At 33.1% G+C, this 14267-nt stretch overlaps 1 protein-coding gene across 1 annotated transcript in view; it reads right to left on the bottom strand.

Moving 5' to 3' along the window:
- Nucleotides 1-6630: 6630 nt before the first annotated feature.
- LOC120297450 (C4b-binding protein alpha chain-like) overlaps nt 6631-14267 on the bottom strand; it is a 30549-nt gene continuing 22912 nt past the window's right edge. Inside the window, exons 8-10 of the mRNA XM_039320084.1 lie at nt 13584-13647; nt 12098-13281; nt 6631-8887 (exon numbers count right to left, since the gene is read on the bottom strand). Of these exons, the coding sequence (XP_039176018.1) occupies nt 13233-13281; nt 13584-13647 (113 nt within the window). The 3' untranslated portion in view covers nt 6631-8887; nt 12098-13232. The remainder of the gene's footprint in view (nt 8888-12097; nt 13282-13583; nt 13648-14267) is intronic.

Raw genomic sequence — 14267 nt, 5'->3', positions numbered from 1 at the left:
ATTTTTTACTTAGGACTCTAAATAAATATGGTGGGAAAATTATATTTAGCTAAACTTTGAAGAATATAACATTCTTCCTTTTTTGAGAAGAAAATCAAGGAATTTATTGCCAAGCATTTGAGCACAATTATTATTACTGGTATCACACTAATTTGCTTTGGCAGCAATCACAGCATAGTGGGTTATATATCTATATTTTAAAGAATGTAATTTTTAATAAGCCAGGTAGATTTATGCTATCATTAAAAGTAATCATTATATAATAGTATTTTAACTTATATTAATTCACAATACAGGTAGTCCTTGCTTAGCAATCTCAATTGGGACTGGCAATTGGGATTGTTGCTAAGCACTGCCATTACTGAGTGAAAAATCATGTGACCACAACAGTCTTACAACATCACTTCACATTCAGTTATTAACCAAAACATTAAATGACTAAGACTTACAATTTTGCTTCCGCATACTCCATTAATTCTGCTTGATGCAAATGATTTGAAAAGCATGACAGTGGTGATCATGTGACTGCAAGACACTGAGAATTCTACAAGCAAGAATTGGTCACAAACCTGGTTTTTTTTATATACAGTTATGATTTCAAACAGTAAGCAAGGACTATTTGTAAAGACTTGAGTGTGCTAATTTGCCCTAGAGCTTTTAGGCAAAGTTAGATCTGATCCATTGAAATGTTCCTATCATGAAAATATCTGTGAAGACCAAATACCAAATCTCCTAATTCCTAAAATATAATTTCTTATTTATGAGCAATTTTCTGACATAGTATATGTTTACTTCTCTTCTTATGTTCTTATCAGACACTAAATAAATAATAATAGTGACATAGTAATTCCCTTCAAAAACATTTTCTTCCAAATGTTCAGTAGACTAGTTGAGTGTCTGATGGCACAGTTTGTCCAACATCAACTCCGATCATAACAATTGCCCCAGACATGATCCAAAAGAGCAGTATGTAGTATTCTTGAGTGAAAACATGCCTTCAAGAGCAAAATATGTTGCCCAGAGATACTGAAGGAATTTAATTACTTCTGTGAACACTCAACAAATTGATCGTTTTAACTTACAATTAATCACCTTCTTTAAAAATCATTATTCTGCATACCAGTATAAAATTCTTTCCAGAATTGAACAGATTACTAAAAAGCAATAATGTTACTTCGCAAGCCTATTCAATTTTTTTTAAAAAAAAGATAGTTTATATGTATAATCCCTTTGCTCTGTTTGGAGAAAAAGTAAAAACAATGTAGTTAATAGTAGTTGATACATTCTGCAGAGCATTATATAAACCTTGCAAATGATGCTTATGGTTTAATTATTTGAATAAAGGTACATCATACACATTCCTACATGCTGCAAAACATCAGTTTTGAAGCTTTGCACAGAATAAAAGTAAAAATACTAGTTATTTGATTTTTTTTTAATTTAAAAGAAATAATTATTTAGCATTTACAATAGAATAAAGAATCTACACCATCTCGGACATTTCTTTAAAGTCTCCAGGGATGGAGCTTCCATGATTTCTGGGGGTAAGCTTTTCCACTGGTTGATTGTCTTCACTGTCAGGAAGTTTCTCCTTAATTCCAGGTTGCTTCTTTCCTTGATCAGTTTCCAATCATTATTTCTTGTGCTTCCCTCTGATGCTCTGGTGAACAACCTGACCCCTTCTGCCTTGTGACAGCCCCTCAGATACTGAAACACTGCTATCATGTCTCCCCTATTTCTTCTTTTCTTTAGACTAGCCAAACCCAAGTCCCGCAGCCGTTCTTTGTATATTTCAGCCTCCAGGCCTTTGATCATCCTAGTTGCTCTTCTCTGAATTTTTTCCAAACTTTCAACATCTTTTTTATGATATGGTGACCAGAATTGGCTGCAATATTCCAGGTGTGGTCTTACTAGGGCTTTGTAAAGCAATAGTAGTACTTTGCATGATCTTGATTCTATGCCTCTGTTTATACAAGCCTGGATTGTATTAGCTTTTTTGGTTGCTGCTGCACACTGCTGGCTCGTAGTCAAGTGATCGTCCATTAGGACTCTAAGGTCGCTTTCACAGTTACTGTTTTTAAGCCGGGTCTCACCCAAACTGTATCCGTGCCTTTGGTTTTTCCTGCCTAAGTGTAGGACTTTGCTTTTCTCCACATTGAAACTCATTTTGTTGGATAGGGCCTATTTAGATCACCTACCCACAAGAATTAAATTACACTACAGTTGTATTTGCAAGTTGTATTATAATAACTGCCCAAATTCCTCATACACATTGATGTCCAATAAAGTGAGAATGAGAGTAAGCTGAAAGCTGAGGCAAACTTCACATGTATGGTGGTCTAGTTCAAAAAGAGTAGTTTGATACTACTCAGTAAAGATCAGGTAATTATTAATTCCAAAATCTGGGAGAAAAAGTTACAATGAAGAGAATTTAATATCTAAATATACTAACTAGTAACAAAATTTATTAATGCTTCCAAACTTCCAATCTAAATAAATGTGATGCACAAAAGAAGAAAGAAGATGCTAAATGTTGATCAAGATAAAAAATATCAGCTGGAAAAATCAAAAATAAAAATAATGCCTTTGTTATTTAAAAATGATTGCTTTCTTTTTAAAAAAAAGGAATCATGGGACAGTGAAAGGAACAGATGGAGATATGCAAAATTCCACAAGGAAGTTAGATGAGGACAATGCTGAATAAGAAAACTTGAGGGAAAAGAAGGGGCTTATGAAGATGAAGGAACGGCTAGAAATAAAAGGAAAGCATGTAACTGAGGGACAAAAATATTTCAAAAATATCTGCGTGAACTTTCTATGTGGAATGAATTACAAAAATGCCTAGCTAAAGCATGTTAGAGGAAAGAAGGTTTATGAAGAAAATCACTTTGGCACTAATTCTGAGAAAATCTACCAACCAGATAAGCATTCTGAAGAATTAGTGAACAAATAACCTATTTGCATAAATGTATTTATTGTGTAAGAGCCAGTATAGTATGGTTAAGCCATCAAGCTAGAAACTGGGAGAGCTTGAGTTCCAGCCTTGCCTGAGGCACAAAGCCAGTTGCATAACCTTGGGCCAATCATGTTCACTCAGCTCTAGGAAGGAGACAATGGTAGACCACTTCTAAAAAACACCTGCTGCAGAGCTTGCCTGACAGTCTCCAAGAATCAGACACAATTGAATGGAACAAAAAAAATTATAAAGAAAAACATCAAAAAATAATGAAAGGCATAATAAGAAAAGGAAATTAAGACAAAACATTAGCAGAAAGGTTGTGTGAGTATTTCACAAGACTAGATTGGTCCTAAAATTAAAAGAAAAATTGAATGTATGTAAAATCCTCCAAAACATAGAAGATCTTTAATATTAAATGCAACCAATAATCCAATAAGTAGATCCAGATACGATTTTAATACCTAAAAACAAGCTTCTTTAAGAAAAAAAATCTGATCTAGAATATAAAAACAATAAAAGAGACAGAGAATAAGTTGAATAAGAAATAAAGATGGGAAGCTTTTGAAATAATGTATTATGCTAGAAAAAAATCTGATCTAGAATATAAAAATGATAAAAGAGAATAAGTTGAATAATAAATAAAGATGGGAAGCTTTTGAAATAATGTATTATGCTTATCTGAACTGGCATCAATATTTCTTCATTTCATTTTTTTCAGTAAAAGAATTAAAGAAGAATTAAACAAGATGATAATGATGAAAAAAGTCAAAACTTCAAGAAAGTAGTTTGGTTAGATGCTTGTGGCTTACTACAAGAGATAACCAAATGGTAAGTGCTATAGGAATAGTTTTGATGTACAGGTAGTCCTTACTTAACAACTACCCTGTTTAGCAACCATTTAAAGTTATGATGGTGGTCTTGTACATAACAAGCATTGTGATATCCCTGTGGTCACATGATTGAGACTCAGACGCTTTGCAATCAGCAGCATTTGCAACCATTGCAGCACCCCATAGTCATGTGATCATCACTTGCGAGCTTCACAGTTGGCTTTCAACAAAGAGAATCAATATAGAAGCTGGCAATGAAATGCAAGTCATAGTTTTGTCTCACTTGACCATAGGTTGATTTTCATTTAACAACCGCAGCAGAAGTCAGGTGGTAATTCCATCATGTGCTTAACATCACACGGTTAATGACAGAGTTGCCACTTCCTGTGATGGTCCTTGTCACAAATGCTAATGCTTCTGGTAGGATTTAAGAAGGAAATGCAAGCTTCCCATGCTAATAAGTAATTTAATGTTATACTACTTTCTTAACTCTATTTCCTTACCAGGTAGAATATTCTCAGTTTTTAAATATTATGTTTTACTTTTGTTATTGTATGTATGAAACAGAAACAACAAAAACATTTCCTTCTAGGAAACTTGCAGGACAACTTCCTATAAAATGCATGGATGCTGAAGAAGGAAACAACAATGTGTCTTCCTCTGGAAGCTGGTTTCACATGGTGGCTTAGATTTTTCCATCTCTGTATCTAGCACCATTTGAAATCAGTGTTCTAGGAGCAAGAATTACAGCACTGGATGTAGAAAAGAAAGCAGCAACAAAGCTATCATTAAGCAAGAACTGAAATGTTAATTTAAAATAAGATTAAAAACTGATACAACAAAGGATTACTCTATCCAGGTCTGTATACATGTAACAGTTAGAACGGAAGCAGAAATGACTTTAAAAAACAATAATCCAACAGTGGCATTTCTTTTCATTAAGAAAAGATAAAACTGTCCCTTCCTCCTCAAAATCCTTGATCAATTAATAGAAACTGTTTTTTTTTCCAAAAGGACTTCTACCACAGATAGTACTAGAACATGGAGAGAACCACATGTCAATTATCTATTACACACAACACTCTTCTACTACCTTGAAACAATTACGTAAAATACTGCTTTTATTTTGTTTAGCCCTGATTGAACTGAAGCTATTCTAATAAGGCCAATATTACACATAATAATACTTTTTACTGAAAGAAAGACTCTGAATTGGGTTTTCTGGTGTAAAAGGAATTTTTTTGGTTTTGTTTGCTTATTAGCTAGTAGAATATTTCAATATACTTACTTAGAAATGAATCAGGTCACCTAACTTAATAAGAGTTGCTTATAAGTATGCATGTGTATGAGCATACACTTACAGTCTATCTTGAGGGTGCCCTGTGCTTTCATCTCCTCCCCCCTCCCCAAAAAATCGAATGCATATAATGGACACTGAGCATTTAGAAAATATATACCAGTACACACGTCAAAGTAGCAAATGAATAAAGTATTGTTACTAATACAGGAACTTTAGGGTTTACAAATTTAAATGGTTAGTGTTTACATTTAATTGGTACAGTTATTAGTCACAAATTGCAAATAAAAATATTCAGTAACCAATAACATTTGTTTAGACTAATTTTTCAAGATAAATAATAAAAAATACTTGCTTAATGAAAATGCCCATCAGATTGTTAGCATGTTCTGCATAACCTACAGCACTTTAACAACCAGTGTTAACTCGGGAAAACATCTCTTACACAGGCTGACCGATTTCTCTTGGTGTTCAGAGTCTTAGTTTTTGTCTAGCACCATTTGAAATCGGTTATGATGTAGGGGGAAAAGCAACTGCAGTGGAAGTGCTGGACATACTTTAAGATGATTTTGGCTAAAAAAATATTGAAGTGAGATACCATGTACTGTGATAGAAATAATGCCTTTTCTGTTGCTTGTATGTACAGAAATCTGTTCTCCATTGTGAATTTCACACTGAAAAACACTGCTATAAAAATTATAACTTAGGTTTCTTTAATGTTATACAGTCTTATTGCACATTAATGGTAGTAATTTTGTTTGTTCTACAAAATCTAATACTGCAAGTAAGCTGCACTAAATTGCTAATGTATGAACATTAATGATATACAATGGCAAATAAGCTGCAAGGACAGACTTCTAGGCCAAGCTCACAGATGTGCTCCAAACAGCTCCACAGAGGCAGCAAGGTGAGCTTCATTCCCTTCCAGCTTTCATATTTCTTCAGGAAGGTTTTAAGTTCAGTTAAGAAAAAGGTAAAAGAAAATAGGAGATATTTATCTGCAGGGTGCTACTGCCACCATCTGGGGAAGGTGAGAGGCAGACTGAACAAGCAATTGAAAGTTCTTAAACTTTTTTTTTTATTTTTACAAAGAATTCAAAGTAGCAAACAGTAGAAATATCAGTCAGTAAAGTTACTAAATATGATATTTGGGGGTAAGAGAGAAGATAGACGGGCTGAGAAGCATTTTTCCAGGGCTGAAATGTCCTTTGAAAAATTCCCCTAGATCATTTTTTATTATTATTTCTCTAACCACTCATCTCAGCAAACGACTCTGGTCCGCCCATCTCAGCAAACGACTCTCGTCCACCCATCTCAGCAAACGACTCTTGTCATGATTTTACTTTCTAATCACTATATTCTTCACCTTGGAAAGAGTAAGACACCCTTTAGTTACCAAATTTGGCTGTATAAGCTCCCTAAGGCAGTTTTACTCAGGGTAAGAGAGACAAAATAGTACCGTGTTTCCCTGAAAATAAGACTGGGTCTTATATTCATTTTTGCTCCAAAAGATGCAGTAGGGCTTATTTTCCAGTTAGGTCTTATTTTGGGAGAAATACAGTACTAAATGCATCCGTCTAGCTGGCAATCTTAACTGGGGCTTATTTTTGGGGTGAGGCTTATATTACGAGCTTCATGAAAAATCATACTAGGGCATATTTTCCCGTTGGGTTTTATTTTTTGGAAAACATGGTTTTTGGTGTTAAAAGTGGTTAAGAAAAAAAATTAAGATATGTTGAATGGATAATAAACATACAGAAAAAATGTGGTTTTTATTCTATTTCTGTGTCACTCAATAATTTTTCATTAGGGATTGACAATAAACTAGCATATATCGAGAAAGAGAGAGAGAGAGAGAGAGAGAGAAAGAGAGAGAGAGAGAGAAATGCCCATATATTTCCACTATACATTTTCAGCTAATAGCAGACAAACATTTTATTTATTTAAATTTTAATGTTTATTTTTATCACTATTTTAATTATTTTATACATGTTATTGAATCATTGGCTTTTGTTAAAATTGCCTTAATTGTAATAGAAAGCTGATTTACATTTATTTAAAATATCTGCCTGTTTCTATTGCAGAATTTTGCTGTTCTAAAAAAAAATCTTTGTTTCAACAGTGTAAAGAAAAAAAATGTACAAAATGTTAAAAATAATTTCTATTTGATATGAAAGTGTAATATAAAACCAACACTAGATGCCATTGCTGTCAGATTTTTGTAAAAATACAATAATTTCTGTATTTTGCCACCAGTGAATACACATTGATGAATGATTGGAATTTCTCTCTAGAAAAATGAATTTGAACTGAGTTCAAGATCTTTCCTCAAACACTTGTTGGAATTTCAAAAGCTCTTGAATTTATTTTTAACTGATGCTACTCTGCACAGACCATCTTCCTTTACCAACAAACAGCATAACAAACAAAATCACAAATACAAAAGAATAAAGTAAGTGATGCCACACTAGATTAGGAATATTTGAGTGCTTACCAGAAAAAAACTAGTTTTTAATAACCTCTGAAAGCCATCAAGGCAATAGCTAGCTCAATGTCCTTTGGGACTTAATAGCTCAGTACTGTCATTTTAACTGAGCAATACCTTTTAGTTTCAGCTTCAGCTACAAGCTTGAATTACTACAATTGTTATCTAGGAGCAGAGGGTCCAGAGATGGTTTCCTAGAAAATGAATGCACCACAACCTTCAATGCTGTTGGCAGCTTTTCTTCATGAAGATATTAACAATCTGAGGGATCCAGGTGATCATTTTTCCATATACACTTTGCAATAGCCAGGATTGGCATAAGACCAAATCACATGCAGCAAAACCAGTCTAGACAGTATCTTTTCCACTTCCTTTATGTTTACAAACCTGAAAGAGTCCCAAATAACATGCAAACAGTACCCTAATCACCACCTTGAGAGACATCAAAACACTGGCAAATCCAGGTGAGTTTGTCAGTGAACTGCTGTACAAAAGACTAGGACCTATGCAAGTATTGTGTAACTGGGAGGACAGGGAGAATATTTCTGATTTCACAAGAAAGTTCAATGGGGAAGCTGACAAGAAGTCAGAAGTCATCACTCCCACTGATTTTTTTTGCCCACCCATGCTAATTCTGTCTCCCTTTTTAGATAAGGAAATATCCCTGAAATGCTGACCTAATGGGTCATGCGTTGTTCAGTGTAAAACTTAAAAAAGAGTGAGCATTGATGGAGCGCAGCTGATGAGAATGGCAAAACATCATAAAATCACTGTGTTTCTCTCAGTGCATGTTACATTTTGATATTTGATATTGTCCTAAATTGTGATTGCCACTTCCTTAAGAGTATTTTCAACCGACGTTCTTTGTTTCAGTAACAAATAACTAGAATCTATTGTGTCAATCAAATTTCATTTATTTCTTTCCCAAAAAATATTTAAATTTGCGGGCATTAAATGGGAAAGTCACACTCTATTTGTTAGTTTATTTCTGCATTTTAAGCTATATGCGGATTCACATTTGGCTGAAGAATAAATCAGTGCCAAATGCTAAAAGTTTTTAGTATTTTTAGATACAAAATTGCATTGAAGATTATTGCTGAGGCATATATAAAGATAAAGTTATCAAATTCTAAATCATAATTATGAGAAGTGTCTTGAGGGCTAAGACAAAGATTTGAAAAAATCAAATAGGGATTAGCTGGTCTTCCATATAAATTAAGATACATATATATACTCACCATTTTTTTTTTTTGTAAAAGCAATCCATATCACTCCACCAAACATGAGTAAAAGCAATAGGATACCAGCCAGAGAACCTATTAAAGCCAAATAAATATATTTTTATTTAGTTATAATGTTTTCTAAAAGCAAAGATTAAAGTAGAAACAGAAAACATTCCACAATAAATGGAATAATATGTTAGGATTAAAAAATAATAAAAATATTTAATATTAAAATGCTATTAAAATGGACCTATCATAAGGTATGTTATGTAATGCACTCTGTAGAGTTCATTCTTTAGAATCCAGAATAAAACTTTAGGACCACAATGAAAAGTTCATAATTGCTCCTGGCATATTTTAAATATTCCTGTCTCAAACAGCCAGAACAATTAATGCCTTTATAGAGTGCTTAGAACCAGAGTGGAGTAAAAATGTACAAAAAAAGTATCAAATAGGAGATAAGTAACAAGAAGAAGTGACAGGGAAACAAAACTCTTCTTCAGTTTTGTGTTATCTGTATGTTTCACATTTCTCATCTTTGAAGATTTTGAAGCTTTTACATTTCTCTGAGAAATAGAGGCATTATTATGGCAACTAAGTGGTATGTAATGGAATGGCAATATAAATCAATACCATTCAATTCTCAGTAAATAATACTGACAGGAATATGAGCCTTTTATTTACATGCAGTAGAATAAAGAAATGAGATGGACTGCTTTTAGATAGAAATTCCATTTTTCCCACATGATCATTTTGTTTCTTGCCAAAGAAAGGACAGACACCGTTACAAAATAAAGTTCATGGAAAATAAAATTATTTGTACAATAGTATTCTGTGGAAGTGAGCATATTCAATCCTTACTAGACTACTTAGAAAATATTCCTTCAGCTTTTCTTTTTTCTTATGACAAGTTCTTTAATTGTTCTTTGCTGTTAAGATTATATAGCAATAACTTATTTTTCTTTTTCAATTTCCTTTGGCTACACAATCACTCCATAATTGTTCAGTATATGTGCTCATCAGGCAAGGAAGGCTGAAGAATACAGCAAACATCTGGCTAATACACAATGGCCTATCTTTTTTTTTTTAATTTTTATTATTTTAGACCAACAAAACAAAACAAAACACATCAAACATTACACACATACAAATGTAATATATCCTTTTTTGTTAACAGGAGTTTGTAACAGTACTCTTCTATTCTTTACATTTCCCCCCTCTTTCTTTTTTGAAATATTTGTCCTTATTGCCCCATTGTTTCTTATTTACATTTTCCTTCTTTCATATTCTACTGCTTACTAGGAATCCAACATTATTCATTTAATAACACATATTTTTTATAAGACTCGACCGGAATTCCATCTAAGCATGGTGATCATACTAATATTCTCATATTATTTAGTGAATATACTGTTTCTACTCTAATACCATTTCCAACATTAAAATTCACCCCTTTTCACCCAAGTATATTTATTTAATTTTATTTTTCTTTGATATATATAATAATTCTTCCTTTCTTGTTTTATGCTAATATTGTGTATAATGTTTCTAAATTTTACTTTCTCTAGTAATTTTCTATAATCCTATTTTATGTAAACCTCCTAAAGATACATCACATCTACATCCAATTTCCTTAAATTGTAAAACGTCTAAACTCTTTTTCTTGATATTATAGAAAAGAGCTTAATTATGTCTCCCATTTTTAACTTGACCTATTTTTTTGTTTTTATTTTGTTTTGTACTTCTTCTCTCTATAAGTCTTCCTTTTACTTCTCTTTCTAACCTTTCTCTTTCTTGTAACTTTTGTATTTCTCGCTCTCGATCTACTTCCTCTAATAGATCTTCATCATAACTTTTACTCTCCGGCTCTTCCCTACTTTCTTGTTCTTCTCCTTGTGAAAAGTAACTCTCATAAAAGTCCTGTGCTTTCTCAAGTGTATCTATCTTGTATTTTTTCTCCTGCCAAGTTAAAAATATGCCTTCAGGTATTAACCAACGAAACTTGACTTTATATTTAATTGAGTCGTTAAAAATTGGTATTCTCGTCTCTGATTTCGTATACTACGTATTTGTTTTAATACAATTATTTCTTTACCCTTATACATTATTGATTCGTCCCTCATTTTTTTATATATTTCATCCCTTATTGATCTTCTAGTAAACCTTATATGAACCTCTCTCGCCAATCTATGCCTTCGTGCATAATTTGTGTATACTCTATATGTTTCATCCATGTCTCTTTTTACTTCCAATTTTTCTTTCACAATGGCCTATCTTAACTAACTTAATTTCTAGAACTTACTTACAAAAAACCATGCTAACAAAATTGTAGGTATCTAAATATGGAAGCAAATCAAGACTTACAGTCTGCTTCATTAGGAATGAAGATATAATGAAATTAAAGAGAATATTTGAATATAAGCTTTCAGCACCAACATGAGTTAAAATTGATCAGCTGAATAGGAGTATCTCCAGGGGAATATTTTGGAAAATTTGGTAATGAAATTTACATGTCACAGCTGTTCTTATACCAACTATGAGCCATCAAATTTTGTACCTACTCAATACAGTCACTTTAATTAAACTAGTTGAGAAGTATTCAAAGTCTCAACATGCAGAATGAGAAAAAATATCACAAGTTATAAACATAATAGCCTTAAACATTATTTCTATATATACTTTAAATACAAAGAAATATAAAGAAACTCCTTTGGCAGAGTGCAGGAACAGAATAAAATCTTCAGTATTTCAACAATATTTTGCATCCTGCCATAGGAGTTCAGCTCCCTTTGGGAAACAGCTCTTTCAGCCAGCCCTCAGGTAAGAGGCAATCCTCTCAGCAGGTGGCAGCAGCTTGCAATCTTACTTGCTGGTTTCCCCACTGACTTTCTAGAGAAGCTGGCAGGGAAGGTTGCAAATAGTTAATCATATGATCATAGGGTGCTTAGCAACTGGCTGTAAGCACAACAATTTGTCAAGCAACCAGATTATAATCGTGACTACAGAGGTGTGCAGCATTTTGTGATGGCTGAAAGTTTTACTGGCCATAAAGCACCCTTTTCAAAGCCCTTGTAATTCTAGACCATCATTAAATGTACAGTTTTAAGTCAACAACTACCTATACTTTATAAACTTTTATTATATTTAAATTCTAATCTACTACTACCAGCACAATTAAAAGCATGATGTACTATCAGCATAGAATGAAAGCACTACTACTATTGCTAAGTTTTTTAACAAAATATGGCCTGTTACACAACTAAGGGCCAAAAGAATGAAGGGAAAAAAATAAATTAAATCTACCTGGCAGTTGCTGCTACTGAGCTCCTTCACTAAAGCAATGATGCCGGATACTCTCTGAACATACTGCAGAATACGTCATTGCTCATTCAATTGTCTTTTTTCTCATGTTGGAACAAATTCTACTCATGCTCCAGGCAGCCAAGCAACTATTATAGCTGCTGTGTCAGTACTTTCTTCTTTTTCATTCTTCTCTGGCTTTCTCTTGTTCACCTGTTAAGAAAAAGAAATGTCTGTCAGTAAGACATCAGTAAGAAAAGGCAATTAAAGTTTGTATTTACATTCATTGGAGGAGGTTACAAGAGAATAAAGCTGGAACACAATGGGTCATACCCATCAGAGAAATGCCTTACCGTGATATGTGGTATATTTTCTCCCCAGAGATCAGTTTGGCCCTGATCTTGCTAACCTTTTGAAAGATCCTGAAACACAGGGCTTTGTCAGTGGGCACAGAGACCCAGGAGTGTGATACAGCTGGCACACTGATTGTACTGAGCATTATTAGATGTGATTATCTTGATAATAAATTTTGTGGACTTTTTATGATGGAGTCTTAGATCCTTTTGTAATTTTGGAATTAGGACCACAAAAAAATTAAAACAAATTGGAAGCTAGAGTAGAAGATTATAAATTACACAAAAATAAAGGATATCAGAGAACTAACCTATAGGCAGAATAATAAAATATGTCAGAATACAGGTTTAATATGGTAAACAGAATAGCATTTAGAAAATTATGAACAGCCAGTAGAATAATGGACACAAGATAAACATACCAATTATATATTAGAAAGTGATAGCTAGTTTTTTTCTTCTGTAATTTAAAGGTGTTCCAATAAGAACGTTTGTGAATCTTACTTCAATTTGTACTATCACTACTACTAGAAGTACTTCCATGTTGGAAGCACCGAGTCATTTCCATGGTGAAAAAAAAATAGCTAATGACATCACCATTGCCCATATGGTGCCCAATTGGGTGCTTCTCTCATATCCCCATTAATGACCCCACCGAACTGGTACCTATTTATCTACTCACATTTGCAGGCTTTCGAATTGCTAGGTGGGCAAGAGCTGGAGCGAATGACGGGAGCTCTTCCTGACATTCAGCAGAACTTGAGCTTCAAATGTAGACTTGCAAATTAACTTAGCGTCCTAATCATATGAGCCTCTGTGCTTCTACTACTATCCCTGAATTCATGATAGACATAAATATATATGTAGCTTTTTTCTTTAACAAAAATACACATCAATGGGAAAAAAAAGATTTAGAACAATTTCTGAAGGAATACATATAAACTGATACGAGCCCAAAACAGCATAATCTGTCTACTCCTTAGCTTTATTTTTCCCCCACCATGGAACTACAATATATAAATATCATGCATGAATGGCATTTACACTGATAATTGCATTTTTTTCTATCTAAAAATACTGTAGTGCCCATATAAAGGAAAAGAAAAACAAAATTCAGGAAATAAGACAAGTTCTACCTTTCTTCTAAATATTTCTGGTAAAACATTTTGACTGCCAGAATCAACACAGGTAATGAACACCCTAAAAAGAAAAGAAAATTTACATGCCATAGTAAAATTACAGTGTCATAGTAAAAATAACTAAAATCAAAAAATTAATACATATTCAAAATGTCAGTCATGCAATTAAGTCCTTACAGCTGGAATATTATTTGGAAACTATTCCAGCTCTAATACCTATTAATTGCAGAAATTAACTATGTTATGGACAATTAAATTGGTTGAACAATCAGTATGAAACTTAATTCATAACTTTATAGCCTTCATTCTTTGTATATTAATGCTCAACTGGAAACAAACCAAATTATTATTATTTCAAGAATGCAAATTTGATTGAAGAGATATCGAGACACTGTTGGATCAGTCTCATTAATAAAATATAGCAATTGAAGGATACAACTTTTACAAAAGAAACAGAAGCATGTTGCACTGGAGGAATTCTTCAAACTTTGATTTTGGGTTGCAGTAAGGGAGTGTCTCATTACTTTACCATATAGCTTTTCTGATGTATGAGTTTTGAAGAAATTCATACCAGAGTCCAGTAACAGACTATTTCAACTATTTGGAATAACTTTGGTACACAAATAAAAATGTTCCTTGAGAAGCATATTAGGCAAAGACTCATTACCAATGGAAGAATAC

Source organism: Crotalus tigris, unplaced genomic scaffold, assembly GCF_016545835.1.
Source record: "Crotalus tigris isolate CLP2741 ecotype Arizona unplaced genomic scaffold, ASM1654583v1 scf7180000023618.1514416, whole genome shotgun sequence".
Taxonomy (NCBI): domain Eukaryota; kingdom Metazoa; phylum Chordata; class Lepidosauria; order Squamata; family Viperidae; genus Crotalus; species Crotalus tigris.
Note: the sequence above shows the minus strand (reverse complement) of the source record. Positions and strands in the feature narration are given on the sequence as shown.